At 48.2% G+C, this 12,510-nt stretch overlaps 1 protein-coding gene across 3 annotated transcripts in view; it reads left to right on the top strand.

Annotated features, from left to right (window-relative positions):
* Positions 1-12,510, top strand: part of LOC100658384 (regulator of G protein signaling 3) — a 183,736-nt gene that overhangs the window by 100,248 nt on the left and 70,978 nt on the right. For 2 of the 3 annotated variants that reach the window (XM_023545027.2, XM_023545034.2), the window contains 3 exons: positions 624-820; positions 3,756-3,839; positions 9,914-10,025. In XM_023545027.2, coding sequence (XP_023400795.2) covers positions 624-820; positions 3,756-3,839; positions 9,914-10,025 — 393 coding nt within the window. Of the gene's footprint in view, positions 1-623; positions 821-3,479; positions 3,540-3,755; positions 3,840-9,913; positions 10,026-12,510 lie in introns of those variants that run through there. The other variant, XM_023545029.2, reaches the window with a different exon arrangement.

Raw genomic sequence — 12,510 nt, 5'->3', positions numbered from 1 at the left:
TAGGCTGCTCCAGAGCCTGCCGCTGCTCGAGGATAGACTCTGATTTGTCCTGGGAAAGCCTACTGTTTCTGTTAACGCTGCAGAACGTGGATCTCCAATCCGTTTGTCCATGGGGCCTGGGCTGGGCTGGCTGGGCTGAGAGTAGTGGGGATGGGGACAAGGGGGAGAGCACTTCACCTGCTGCATGAGACAGTCGCTGCTCTGCTCCACTGCTCCATGTGGGACTATGGGCCCAGTAGGCAAAATCTTCTGATTTTTCAAATACGAGAGATTTCCTGATTTTTTAAAAGTGTGAGGTCAAACTGATAGCTCTGATAAGGGCTCTGGGCCACTAGATGGGCACTGCTGCCTTAAGTCATACTTGGTGGCTCCCAGCTGTGCCCTAGCCCTGGAGTGGGTTTTTTACTTGTCAGTATCTCTCACTAGAGTGTGAGTGAATCCCTTGAGGCCCGAAACTCATCTGAAGCCTCTGTATATTCTTAGCACCTTACACAAGACCTGGCACATAGTAGATGCTAGGAAATGGTTGTTGATTGAATGCACCTATGTTCCCTGTTTCCATAGCCAGGATGCCTTTACAGAGCTGATGGAAGTGTTTTACAGCTCCCATCTCTGTTCCACAGAATCAGGAAGTCCAAGTAAAGGGAAGTCCCACACGGGCCTGGGGAAGAAGTCTCGGTTGATGAAGACGGTGCAGACCATGAAGGGCCATGGGAACTACCAGAACTGCACAGTCATGAGGCCGCACACCCCGCACTCAAGCTATGGCACCTATGTCACCCTGGCCCCCAAGGTCCTGGTGTTCCCGGTCTTCGTTCAGGTGAGCTGGTGGCTGGTCCCAAGGGTTACCTCAGGAGGAGCTGAGAGAGAGGAGGGGCCTATGCCCCAGGACTGAGGGCCCCCTTTTTGGAAAGATAAATATCTTTAGATGCTTTGGAATTCTGGGGCTTATACTGAGGGACCAGAAGCTTCTAGAAGGGGGAACAGGAAATGGGGGCACGGGAAGCCAGCAACAAGAGGGTCGCCTCCTCCCCACTCCTTCCTCTGGGCACAGGGCAGGCACACTACAACTTCCTACTCCTTGTTGAGTAACCCGTCTATGGCTCGTTGTAATGTCACAGGCCCTATTGCTGAGGCACCCGCTCCCTTGCTCCTCCAGTGGTTTGTTGGTTGGAGATGATGGAGGGAGAGCCTTGAGGTCTCGGGATCTTGTCCGGTCTCCTTGGTGTTAGCAAACATGTCTGGCCAGTATTAGCCGGTAGCCTGAGATTCTTTTAGATCTTCCTTCTTCTCCTACTTCTTTCTTCTTCCCTTCTTCCCATCTACTTTTTCTTCCCTTCCTCCCATCTACTTCTCCTTCTCCCAAAATATAACCCTTATTTATTCCACCACCCAGGTACAACCAATGTGAACATGAAACAGATTTTACTGCACATTTTATATCTTATTTGTCTTTTCTTTTTGAACAAAAATGATAGCAGGGACATTTCCCATATCATTAAATATTCTTTGAGCCTGTGCTTTGTAGTGGTTGTACACTCTTCTATTATATGGATGTACGATATTTATTCTGAGTCCTGGTGGTGCAGTGGTAAGGAGCTATGGCTGCTAACCAAAAGGTCAGCAGTTCAAATCCACCAGCTACTCCTTGGAAACTGTGGGGCAGTTCTACTCCATCCTATAGGGTTACTATGTGTTGGAATCGACTCGACGGCAGTGGTTTGGTTTGGACCAGATTTATTTAATCAGTTCTCTGTGCAGTTACTTGCGTTACGCCTACTTCTTTTGCTATTGATAATAAGTCTGTGATGAAAATCCTTTTTAATGAGTTGCCTCTGATTATTTTCCTCGGGAGAGCTTCCTATAACTGAAATGACTGGGCCATGGATCCTAAACATTTTAAAGGCTCTTTATACATATTGACAAATCACTTTCCAGAAAGACACTATTAGTTTATCCACTCACTAGCAGCACAGAGGTGACTCGGCCCCGCGGGACTCATTTATTATGGAGCATTCCTTCTTTAGGCTCCCTGGCACCCTTTTCGGGGACTGTCATTGTCCAAGGGGATCTTTTTTGTTGTTGCTATTGTCTTCCGATCTTAAAAAAAAAATTTTTTAAATCTTATTGTGGTAAAATATATACAACAAAGCCTTTACCTTTTCAACCATTTTTACATGCACAGTTCAGTGACTTTATTATGTTCACCATACTATACAACCGATGTCCAGCAAACTCACACTTTGTTAGAATGTGGCCTTATCTCCAGTGGGCGACGCTCCCCTCCCCAGGCAGATCTGTAGGCCCTTGACTTTCAGTAGGTCTCGTCTCTTTCTTAGGATGTTAACACAAAAGTCTTGGCATTAATGGGAGTTAATCCTTCATTGTCATCTTTAAATTTTTATAAAAAATTAAAATTAGTTTTTAAAAAAGTTATTAAAACTTTTGAATTGTGAACTATGTAAACCCAAAACAGCATAACCCTTTAGATGTACCATTTAACAAATAATTATGAAGTGACTCTCCTCTGAGACAGAGCCCTGGTGACACAGTGGTTAAGAGCTCGACGGCTAAGCAAAAGGTCAGCAATTTGAATCTGCCAGCTGCCGCTCCTTGGAGACCTGATGGGGCAGTTCTACTCTGTCCTATTGGATTGCTATGAGTTGAAATTGGCTTGATGGCAATGGGTTTGGTTTGATTTTTTTTTATCCTCTGAGATAAAGGAATAGACTATTGCCACCACCCCAGAAGCCTTCAGAGAGCTCCTCCTGACCCTAATGCTGTCCCTCCTGACCAGGTATATTCACTGGCCTGACTTTATGATAACCATTTCCCTGCTTTTCTTTAGTTTTGCCATCCATGTATGCTTCCTTAAATAACCTGTTTTGTTTGGCCTCTTTTTGGATGGTGTTTAATGAAACCTCACTGTTCGTTTTCTTTTGGGTCTTGCTTCTTTTGCTTCACATTATTTGTAAGATTCGTCCAGGTTGTTGTGTGTAGTTGATATTTGTTTCATTATCTTTCTTCAGACACCTTGCTTGGTGTCAAGTACTCAGAAGGCACCTTATGAATCTACATTCGTGGGGATAATCCAGGGATCAGAGAAGTTTCTCTGGGCTGGACAGAGTGGGCATGAGGGGAGCTCCTCAGGGTGTCTGAGGCAGAATGATGGGGTATGGTAAGAGATTTGGGTGAGAATTGGTCCCTGGGGAACTGTTAGAGCAAGCCTGGTATGGATGCAGAGCAGGGACTGGCCTGGACTTGAAGGGGTTCAAGTGACTGAATCTCCTTGCGTGAGTGTGGGTCGCAGGCTGGGCAGGAGGCATCCCTGAGAACATGGGCCTGATAGCAGAAACTTTTATGTGAGGCTTGAGCACGGCGGAGAGTGTGGGGGCTGGGAGGGCCCAGGAGCCTGGGGGAGGGGGTGGGGGAGTGCAGAGGGCCTAAACATGTGGTTGGACTTCCTGCCAGAGAGCACAGCTCTCAGAACAAGGGTTGGTGGGGAAGGTGGCAGCAGCAGTTCCGCACAGAACAAGAGGGTCTGTCTTTCTGTTTCCATCTTGGGTGTTGTGCGTGAGGGGGCCTGTGGCTTCTGGGGGGTGGGTAGAAGGGGGTGGGGAGGAGGGGCTGGTGCGCTTCTCTCTGTGGAGAGGGCTCTCTTTGGCTGGTTGGAAAGCTGCCTCCTCCCTCCCCGTACTGTTTCCACCAGACCTCTTTGAACTGCCCACTCAGCTCCAGCCTTACTTTGTTTTCAGCCCTTAGATCTCTGTAACCCTGCCCGGACCCTCCTGTTGTCAGAGGAGCTGCTGCTGTACGAGGGGAGGAACAAGGCTGCCGAGGTAAGACTCACAGGGGCATTTCCCAAGTGGAGTTCCTTGGTGGGTCCATTGGGCATCCTATAGGCCCCTAACTTTTCACTCTTCGTGATGGTCTTAGAATTATACAATCTCAGGGTAGATGAGACCTGAAAGGTCTTCCAGCTCCACCCCCTACCCTCTCCCTACCAAATGGCCATCCAGGTTTTTTTGTATGCGTCTAGTGATAGGGAACTCACCACCTCTCAGAGCTATTTAGTCCATCTTTGATGATTAGAAAGTTTTCCTAGCCCCTAAAGATATCCCATTGTTTCTCCCCAGTTCCTCCAAGAAATGCCAGTTCACCCCAGCTGTGATGAGTAACTTTGTGGGTGAGAAGATTAAAACTTAATCAAAGAGAATTTTTAGAGGGGTATTAGTTACCCAGGTTTTCTGGGTCTGTAATCCAAATGCCAGATCCTCTTCTGAGGGGTCAGTCTATGATTTCTCCTGGGCTCTAGCTCTGCTGACAGGGTAGTGGAGGGAGGGGCATGTCATTCTTTCTGGGAGCTGGCCCTTGCTTATGTCTAACTAGGGGAGCTTCATGTACTCGCACAATCCCCAGAGCTGGCCAGGTTCCAGGTCAGTTGCATGAATTTAAGGCTAAAGGATCTGGCTGAGCTACCTGGGGGTCCTGGGGGTGAGGGTAGGGGGTTTGCTGCAGATCAGGCCCTGACTCAGATCTGGCAGCTTGGGGTAGTGGTAGATCAGGAAACTTGGAGGCAGGAAGCCTATAGCCAGTTCCAGCTCTGCTGCTGGCTCACTCATGATTTTCCCCTTCTTCCTCAGTCTTCCTGTCTAAACAGTGGGTATGTGTATATTTGAGGCAGCAAGTGTAAGATCTGAGGTTGGCTAATCTCTAAGGGCCTTTTCTGCCTTTGTGCTTGTATGATTATAACTAAAGCATGAGGCTGGTTTTGTTTTTTTTTTAAAGAAGTAGACCAGAACTCTTGTATTCCCAATTAACATTGTTTTGAGAAAGCTCCCTGGGAAGACTGCATGAGTATTTCTACCACACTGGGATTGCTCACTATATCCTGGACCTCCTCTTTGGGAACTTTCTTAAGAACCTTGGCATATTTTCTGAATTGCCTCCATGGAAGTAAAACATCATCTGTTGAAGGTGATTCGAGTTTTAGGAACAAGAAGTCATTTGGAGCTATGTTTGAAGTGCTACTCTGTTCTACAGAGTCGCTATGAGTCAGAATTGACTCGACAGCAATGGGTTGGTGAATAAGGTTTGTGATGGAGCTAAGTCAGGTGGCCAAGAGTCAGTAAGATGTGGCTATAAATTCACAAGATTCATAAAAATGGCAGTTAGAAATGGACATCACGCTGAAATCTATATATGTCTAATTTTGTTCTTTTATCTATCCAGTAACCATTAAGTCTGCAAGTGTTCAGCAGCTGCTGTTTATCTTCACCGTGCACGCAGTTTACATACTCTTGGCTCTTGCAGCACCTCCAGGAGATAGGCTTGGTTGTCCCCGTTCTATAGATGAGGAACTTGAGGCTCTAGTGGGATTCACTAGGACCTGAGGGTCTCAAGGGATGGAATCAGGATTACTACACGGACCTCTCTTGACTCAGTGGTACCTTCCATTATCCCATGCTGCCTCCGGCATGTTTGTTTAAAAACAGACACAAGCTGAAGCCATAACCCGGTTACTCTACAATTCCAATCTGTCCAAAAAATCTTTGCATAGTGGATCTTTGGAGCCTTACAACTAAGAGTCATCCCTTTAAAAATTGAGGGAAGTAATTTGAAGACAGATTAAATAAATACATTTCTTTTTCTTGAAGAATAATAGGAACCAAATATGTAGATGTTGGTACCCTCTCATGTTACTCAGGCCAAAAATATACATGAATTCAAGAAGGGACTGGATATGTTCATAGACTCTCAGTGTTGATTAGTCCCTCAGAAGCCATCTATTCTAATTGCCTCCTTCTAACATACCCAGAAGGAGCCCTGGTGGTGCAATGGTTAAGCGCTCAGCTGCTCACTGAAAGGTTGGTGGTTCGAACCCACCAGCGGCTCTGTGGGAGAAAAGACCTGGTGATCTGCTCCTATAAAGATTACAGCCTAAGAAACCCTTTGGAGCACTTCTACTCTGTCGTATAGGGTTGCTTTGAGTCGAATCAATTCGATGGCACACAACAGCAAGAACATTCCCAGCCAGTGGTTTTCCAGCCAGTTCTAGAATCTGCAGGGGCAGCAACTCCAGGCAGCTGGTTTTATTGCTGGAGAGGGCTAAATCGTAGAAAGTTCTTCTTTACCCTAAACAAAAAATCTTTATTCCTGGAATGTTGCCCCTTGGTTTCTTGTCCCATCTCTTCTCTGGGAACGGTCAAGTTTGCTAGTGTCTGTGAAGTGATCCAGTCCCACACCATGAAGAGTCCTCATTGCTCTCCCTCCCAGAAGCCACGAATGCCATTAATGCGCCCTGAGATCAAACTGCATTTTGGAGCAACCTCGTTTGTACATTCAGGCAGTAGTTACTGAGCTTGTACAGTGTAGTTAGGCCCTGTGCTAGGCTCTGGGGATATGAAGGGGCACAAGACAGACACACCCTCAATTTATATACTGACTAATTGAGTTTACTATTAACTAAGGCACCAAGGTCTTTTCTGCAAACCCTGACCTTAGGCCAGATTCCAGGGAGGAAGTTTGGTTAGGAGCCACTTGGAAGAAGTGACCCTCCAAGTTACAAGGATTCCCTAACCAAGTGATCCCTCAGCCCTTGACCCCTTGGGAAGCCAGATGTGTCCTTAGAGCAAAAGTAGGGAAGACAAGGCTTGTGGTGGAAGGCAGCAGGTAAACGGGCCACAGAGATGGCATTACCCTACCGTGGGCTGCTGTGCTCTTACTGGGTCAAGGCTAGCAAGATGCTGGTGAGGTGGAAGGGCACCACCTGTACTCCACTGGTACTTTGCCCACTCTGCCCTGCCTCCAGCTGTGTGCCAGCTCTGTCCTTTCCCTGACCTGACCTTTGGGGAAATTCTTCATTCATGCCTTAATCACTTCCTGTCTAGACCACTTTCTTAGTTCTGGGAATCTGGGCCAGAGCGGAGGCCTGGGCTTTTCTTACCTTGCTCATGGCTTCTCGCTGCCTGCCAGCCATTTAGCCCCGAGAGGGGCCTGGCCCATCTTTTTTATTTTCCAGGGTCCTGATAAACCATCTCCTCCGACTTTTTCCTATCAGCTTTGTTGTGGGTCCTTAGGTGGCTGCCAGATTTCCCTTGAGTCGGGGAGATGGGCTGGGGAGCTGGAGGGTTTTCGTTGGTTCCTGGCTGGTTTAGAACCTTGTCTGTTCCGTTGCCTGGATTTTGAAGTCCTTTCCTGTGACCACCAACCCTTCAAATACTTCTGAGCTCTTGGATCATTTTCTTCTCCTCCCTTAACTTTACTTATTTATTTTTTCCTCTCCTTTGGTCCCTGTTTAGATTCTTTCACATTCAGGGAGGGGATGGCTATAGGCATATTGCTACTTTGTATAGTGAGAGCTTTAGTGTCATCTAGAACTGGGTAATGGTCCCTGGCTGTGTGGCTTTGGGCAGGTTGCTTAACGTCTCTGAGCTGTAGGAGCCTCATCTGTAAAGGAAGGCAGTGATGTTATTTACAAGCGAGGATCCACTGAGCAGAAAGTAAGGGCTCAACATATGGAGGCTCCTGCGGGGCTGTGGTGGGAAGGGCATTAGATAAGGTCACCACCAGGGTCCCTTCCAGCCTAGGGTTCCAGTGCCCTCGAGTTTGGGCCCCAACTGAGAGCCTCCTGTTCAAGGACCTCCCCCTATTGTCTCTAGCTTGGATTACCTCAAACCTCTCTGTTTGTGCTACCCTCAAGGACACAGGCGGTCCTTTAAAAAATATGTATATATATTTTAAATTACAAAAGTAACATTCTCATTGCAAAAATAAAAATTAAACAGAAGTGTAGAAAATAAAATCCCACTCCCCAGAGAAAACCATGTGGAGGGTGTGGTGAGTATCTTTAAAAAGTACATAAATATAGGCCTATAGTTTTGTTTCACAAAATCGCATTATGCTATGGGTGTTTTTCCACTTTTCACTATTTTGACCCATGAGGGACGGATTTCCATTTCTGCCCACATGTTGTTGTTGGGCGCCATTTTGTCAATTTCAACTCACAGTGACCCCGTGTGACAGAGTAGAGCTGCCCCATAGGGTTTTCTAGGTTGTAATCTTTACAGAAGCAGATCGCCAGGTCCTTCTTCTGTGGAGCCTCTGGATGGGTTTGAACTGCCAGCCTTTCAGTTAGCAGCAGAGCGCTTAACCACTTGCACAAACAGGGCTGCTTTCTCCCCACAAGGCTCTTCATTCTTTTAATGGTTATGTAAAATTCTACCATATGAAGGTAAAAAAATCATTGCTGTCGAATTGATTTCACCTCATAGTGACCGCACAGGACAGAGTGGAATTACCCGGTAGGGTTTCCAAGGAGCGGCTGGTGGATTTGAACTGCCACCAGTGTAATTTATTTTGTTCATCCTCTCTGAATGGCTGTGTTCTTTTCTTTTTTTTTTTATCATAAGAATGCTGCTGTTCTTATGTTCGTATTTATATATCCTTGTTAGTGTTTCTGTAGAATAGAGTCTTAGACGTGGACTTGTTGGGCCATCTTGGTAGCTACATGTCAACATGTTGACTTTTAAAGTTCAGCAACAACCTAGCACACACCCGCTGTGCCCCTTGGTACGTGTAGAGCCCTTCTGACTGACTAGCTCTTAGTTCGGAAGAGAGAAGTGTCAGGTTCACTTAATTAAAAGAGAATTTCACATCATCAATAATATTTTGTTTTCTTTGGGGGATCTAAGATTGGATTTTATTGCTTTTGACTAAATGCCACTGCAGGATTTACAAAACAAAGGACAGTGTAATCTTTAGAAGCATTAGTGGGTCCAGCGGATCTTTTTTTCCCAAGTAGATTTTTTTTAGCATGAAAATATGCTGAGCATGCCTGTTGGTTTACCTATAATGTCTAAAAATAGCTTTCGCCTTTATTTTTGGAGCAGCTAGTACATAAAAGATACAAGTTATGTACCTGTCTGTATTGGAGCCTAAGCAACTTGCTTTTTCTTCGACTGATCTTGCATTAATGTAGTTAAAATCCTCTGCAAGGAATTTAATAGTAATACGTCACATTTCATGATGCTTCACTTCTCATTGTGCAAAGAGCTTGTGGAAGGAGCCCCTGAGAAAGCCAGGCAGAGACTCTCACCACTGGTTGTGCAGATGAGAAAACTGAGGTTGACGGGGCTTAAGGGAACTTACAGGTTTTCACGGCGAGTTAGTGGCAGAGCTTAGATAGCAGCCTCATGATTTTTGACTCCAAGTCCAATGCTCTTTCAGCCAGACACTTAAAGCTGAATAAAAGCGAATGTGGAACATTCCGTAGTTCAAGGGTAGCTCCAAGCTCAGGGTGCTGGGCTAGAGACTCCAGAGCATTTGGTCAGATAGGTGGGCCTGTGGGGCATCAGGTTACAGGGAGACCTGTAGAGGCCATCTACCGTGGAAGGTGAGGGTTGTTTATTCTTCTGTATATTTTTTACTACTTGGAAAAGTGGGGGGAGCAAAGGGAGTCTGGACTGCATGTGAGGTCTCTGCTCTGGGCTGAGGCCACACTGAAAGTCTGCTCCTGGTTCTGCCCAAGATGTGTTACTTAGAACTCCAGGGGAGGTGGTGGCTCCCGGCCTCCAGGGGACAGTGGAGCAGCCAGGCTCTTCCACTGGCCTCTTCTCCCCCACCCCACTCCCCACCCAAAGCACAGCCACTTTGAGCCTTTTAGCAGGGGGCTGAGAAAACAAGGGTCCTGGAACGGAGTAAGGATTTCCTTCTTGACATCAGTCGACACATATTACCGAGTTACTGCATCACCCCCCTCCACCTGCCAAATACTCGGACTGGAATGGGTCCTAGCACATAAGAAATCAATGGGACTTAGATTGTCTGAGCTGGAGAGAGGGGGACAGAGAGGAAGGGCCTGGGCAGTGTGTGCGTGTGTGTGTTCCATTCTGTTTGCTGTCCCCTGGCATAGGTGACGCTGTTTGCCTACTCGGACCTGCTGCTGTTCACGAAGGAGGACGAACCAGGCCGCTGCAACGTCCTGAGGAACCCTCTCTACCTCCAGAGTGTGAAGCTGCAGGAAGGTAAGTAACAGTCCTCCTGCTCTGGGCAGCATGAATGCCCTGGTTGGGTGCCCCTCTGCCAGCTGTTGGTGGGGCATTTAATCCTCATAGGAGAGGAGCATCTGTCTTGGTTTCTGCCTTGGGAGTTGTGTGTAATGGGCATGTGGGCTCTCGTGGGGTCTGGCAGTGGTGCTAGGCTCTGTGCCTAGCACTGACTAGACACTGACATTCCATTCTAGGCTGATAAGCCTCTCTATATATCCTGATCTTTGCTGGGAAGTTTCTGTTCCAGAGACATTCTAGGGAGGTGATGGAGTGAAGTGGGAAGAGCTCTGGACTCAGACCTGTGTTCAAATCTTGGCCTGGCCCCTCACTACCTGTGTGACCAGGGCAAGTTGCTTCATCCCTTTGGGCCTGTTTCCTCATGTGTGAGTGAGGATAATAATAGTATCTCAAAAGATTGTTATGAGGATTAAATTAAGTCATCTATGCAAAGTGCCTGGCATACAACAGATGCCCAGTAAATGTTGGGTGCCACCCCAGCACCACACACATCCCTGGACAAGGGACCCCTGCTCCTTGTCCGCCCAAGTGCACTGCTCTGGCAGAGTCGAGGGAGCTGGAGCATGTGCGGTGGGGGCTGGCGAGCAGTGGGATGTGGGAGTGTGAAGTGAGTTCCAAACTTTCCATCGTGCCCTCCTACACTCGGGGAACGGGAAGCCAGCTGGGAGTATCTGTCGAGTGGTTTGGTTTGGCGCCTGAGGTCTCCGCTGAAAGGGGCTCGATTTCCTCTCCCAGATTATGAAAACAACAACAGACCTGTTTGAGCATGGTGACAGGGGCAGGGAGGAAAATATTACCCAGTGAAAGAATTCTGTTTTGACGGTTTTTGCTCCAGGAAAACTTCCTGACTGTTTGCAAACCCATCCTGTGTGCTCAGTGCCCTGGCTGTTCTTCCCCCTTGGAAACCCAGCCTGTGAGAAACTCCACACTTGCCTCCCTACAGGAAGTCGCTTACAACTTCTTCTGCGGCTCTGACTTTCTCCTGCCCACTGACCAGGGTGACTGCTGAGAGAAAAAGCAAGGCGGCTTACTCTGTCCAACCTGTGCCTCTGGGCGGGCTTAGTCTGACCAAAGGGCAGGGCTGAGGGGCAGTCCTCTGAGCTCCTTCAGGGCCCCCACCAGGGTGCTCCCCTGTGCCTGCTGGAGGGAGAGCTGGGTAGAGCTACCAAGGACTCTGCCCTTGGCTTTGCTGCCACTTGCCCACCTCGCCTTGCCCCTGCCCCTCCCTTGGTCCCTCACACCCAGCTTCCCTCACGCTCACACTCACACTCCCATTCCGCCTCCCTCCCACACTGCCTCCTACACACACTCACACTGTCCAGCCCCTTCCTCTCTGTCCCTGCCTCTCCAGCTCAGACAGGCTAAGTCCCATTGATTTCTTATGCGCGAGGACCCATTTGAATTTGAGGAGTACTGGGGTGGGAGCAGTACTCAGTAATATGTGTTGATTGATAACAAGAATGGAACTGTCACTCTGTTAGTCTGCTTCCCAGGTCTGGGGCCATGAGCCTAGGAGGCCTAAAAGAAGGGAGGCTGAAAGTGGGTGTGCTTTGGGTGGAGAGTGGGGTGAGGGAGAAGAGGGCAGTGGAAGAGCCAAGGGTAGGAGCTGGGAGTTTAAGAATCTAGGTTTGGCTTTGCTCCTAACACGTTGTGTGACTTCAGCTGGCCCTGACCTTTTTGGGGCTTTGGTTTCTCTGACTATGAAATAAGGGTTGGGCCAGCCCTTTATATTCCCTCCCCACTCTGACAACCCTGGAAGGACCCCACTGCCAGGATTGCTAAGAGAAGTTGGACAGTGCCCTTACCATCCTGCCCCCACCTCTCAAGGGGCCCTCGACTAGGGATTGGCTGAATACTCCCCTTCTGGAACCCCCAGACCCAAAGCTGCAAGTTGGAAGCAGGGTGAGCTCCATCCTCCACTGGCTGGCCATGGTCAGGTTGGGCTGTGTAGGGCCTGGAGGTGTTGCAGAATAACCCTCCAGATGCCGAGCTGTGTGTGAGCAGCAGCCTTGTACAGGCATGGTTTCTTGGTCTAGGACCACTTCCTCTCTCCACAGATGGTGGGTAAGCTAGATGAGGGCTAAGGGTGGCCAGGGCCAGCCCTCCTCAGGACAGATGACCACAACCTTTACAGCTTGTTGGGTAGGTGTGGGAGAAGGGTGTGTGTGTGTGAGTGTGTGCCAGCCCTGCGTGTGTTGCGCAGGCAATTTGGTTCAGACAAATTGTTTTGCTTTCCCTAGCAGTGTCAGTAAGGAGCCCTGGTGGCACAGTGGTTAAAGAGTTTGGCTGCTAACCCAGAGGTCAGCGGTTCAAACTTGTCAGCCACTCCTTGGGAGAAAGATGTGACTGCCTGCTTTCGTAAAGATTACAGCCTTGGAAACCCTGTGGGGGCAGTTCTACTCTGTCCTTTAGGGTCACTATGAATCAGATTCAAATAGACTCG

Source organism: Loxodonta africana, chromosome 9 (assembly GCF_030014295.1).
Source record: "Loxodonta africana isolate mLoxAfr1 chromosome 9, mLoxAfr1.hap2, whole genome shotgun sequence".
In the NCBI taxonomy this organism is placed as follows: domain Eukaryota; kingdom Metazoa; phylum Chordata; class Mammalia; order Proboscidea; family Elephantidae; genus Loxodonta; species Loxodonta africana.
This window is presented reverse-complemented; position numbering and strand designations above follow the sequence as displayed.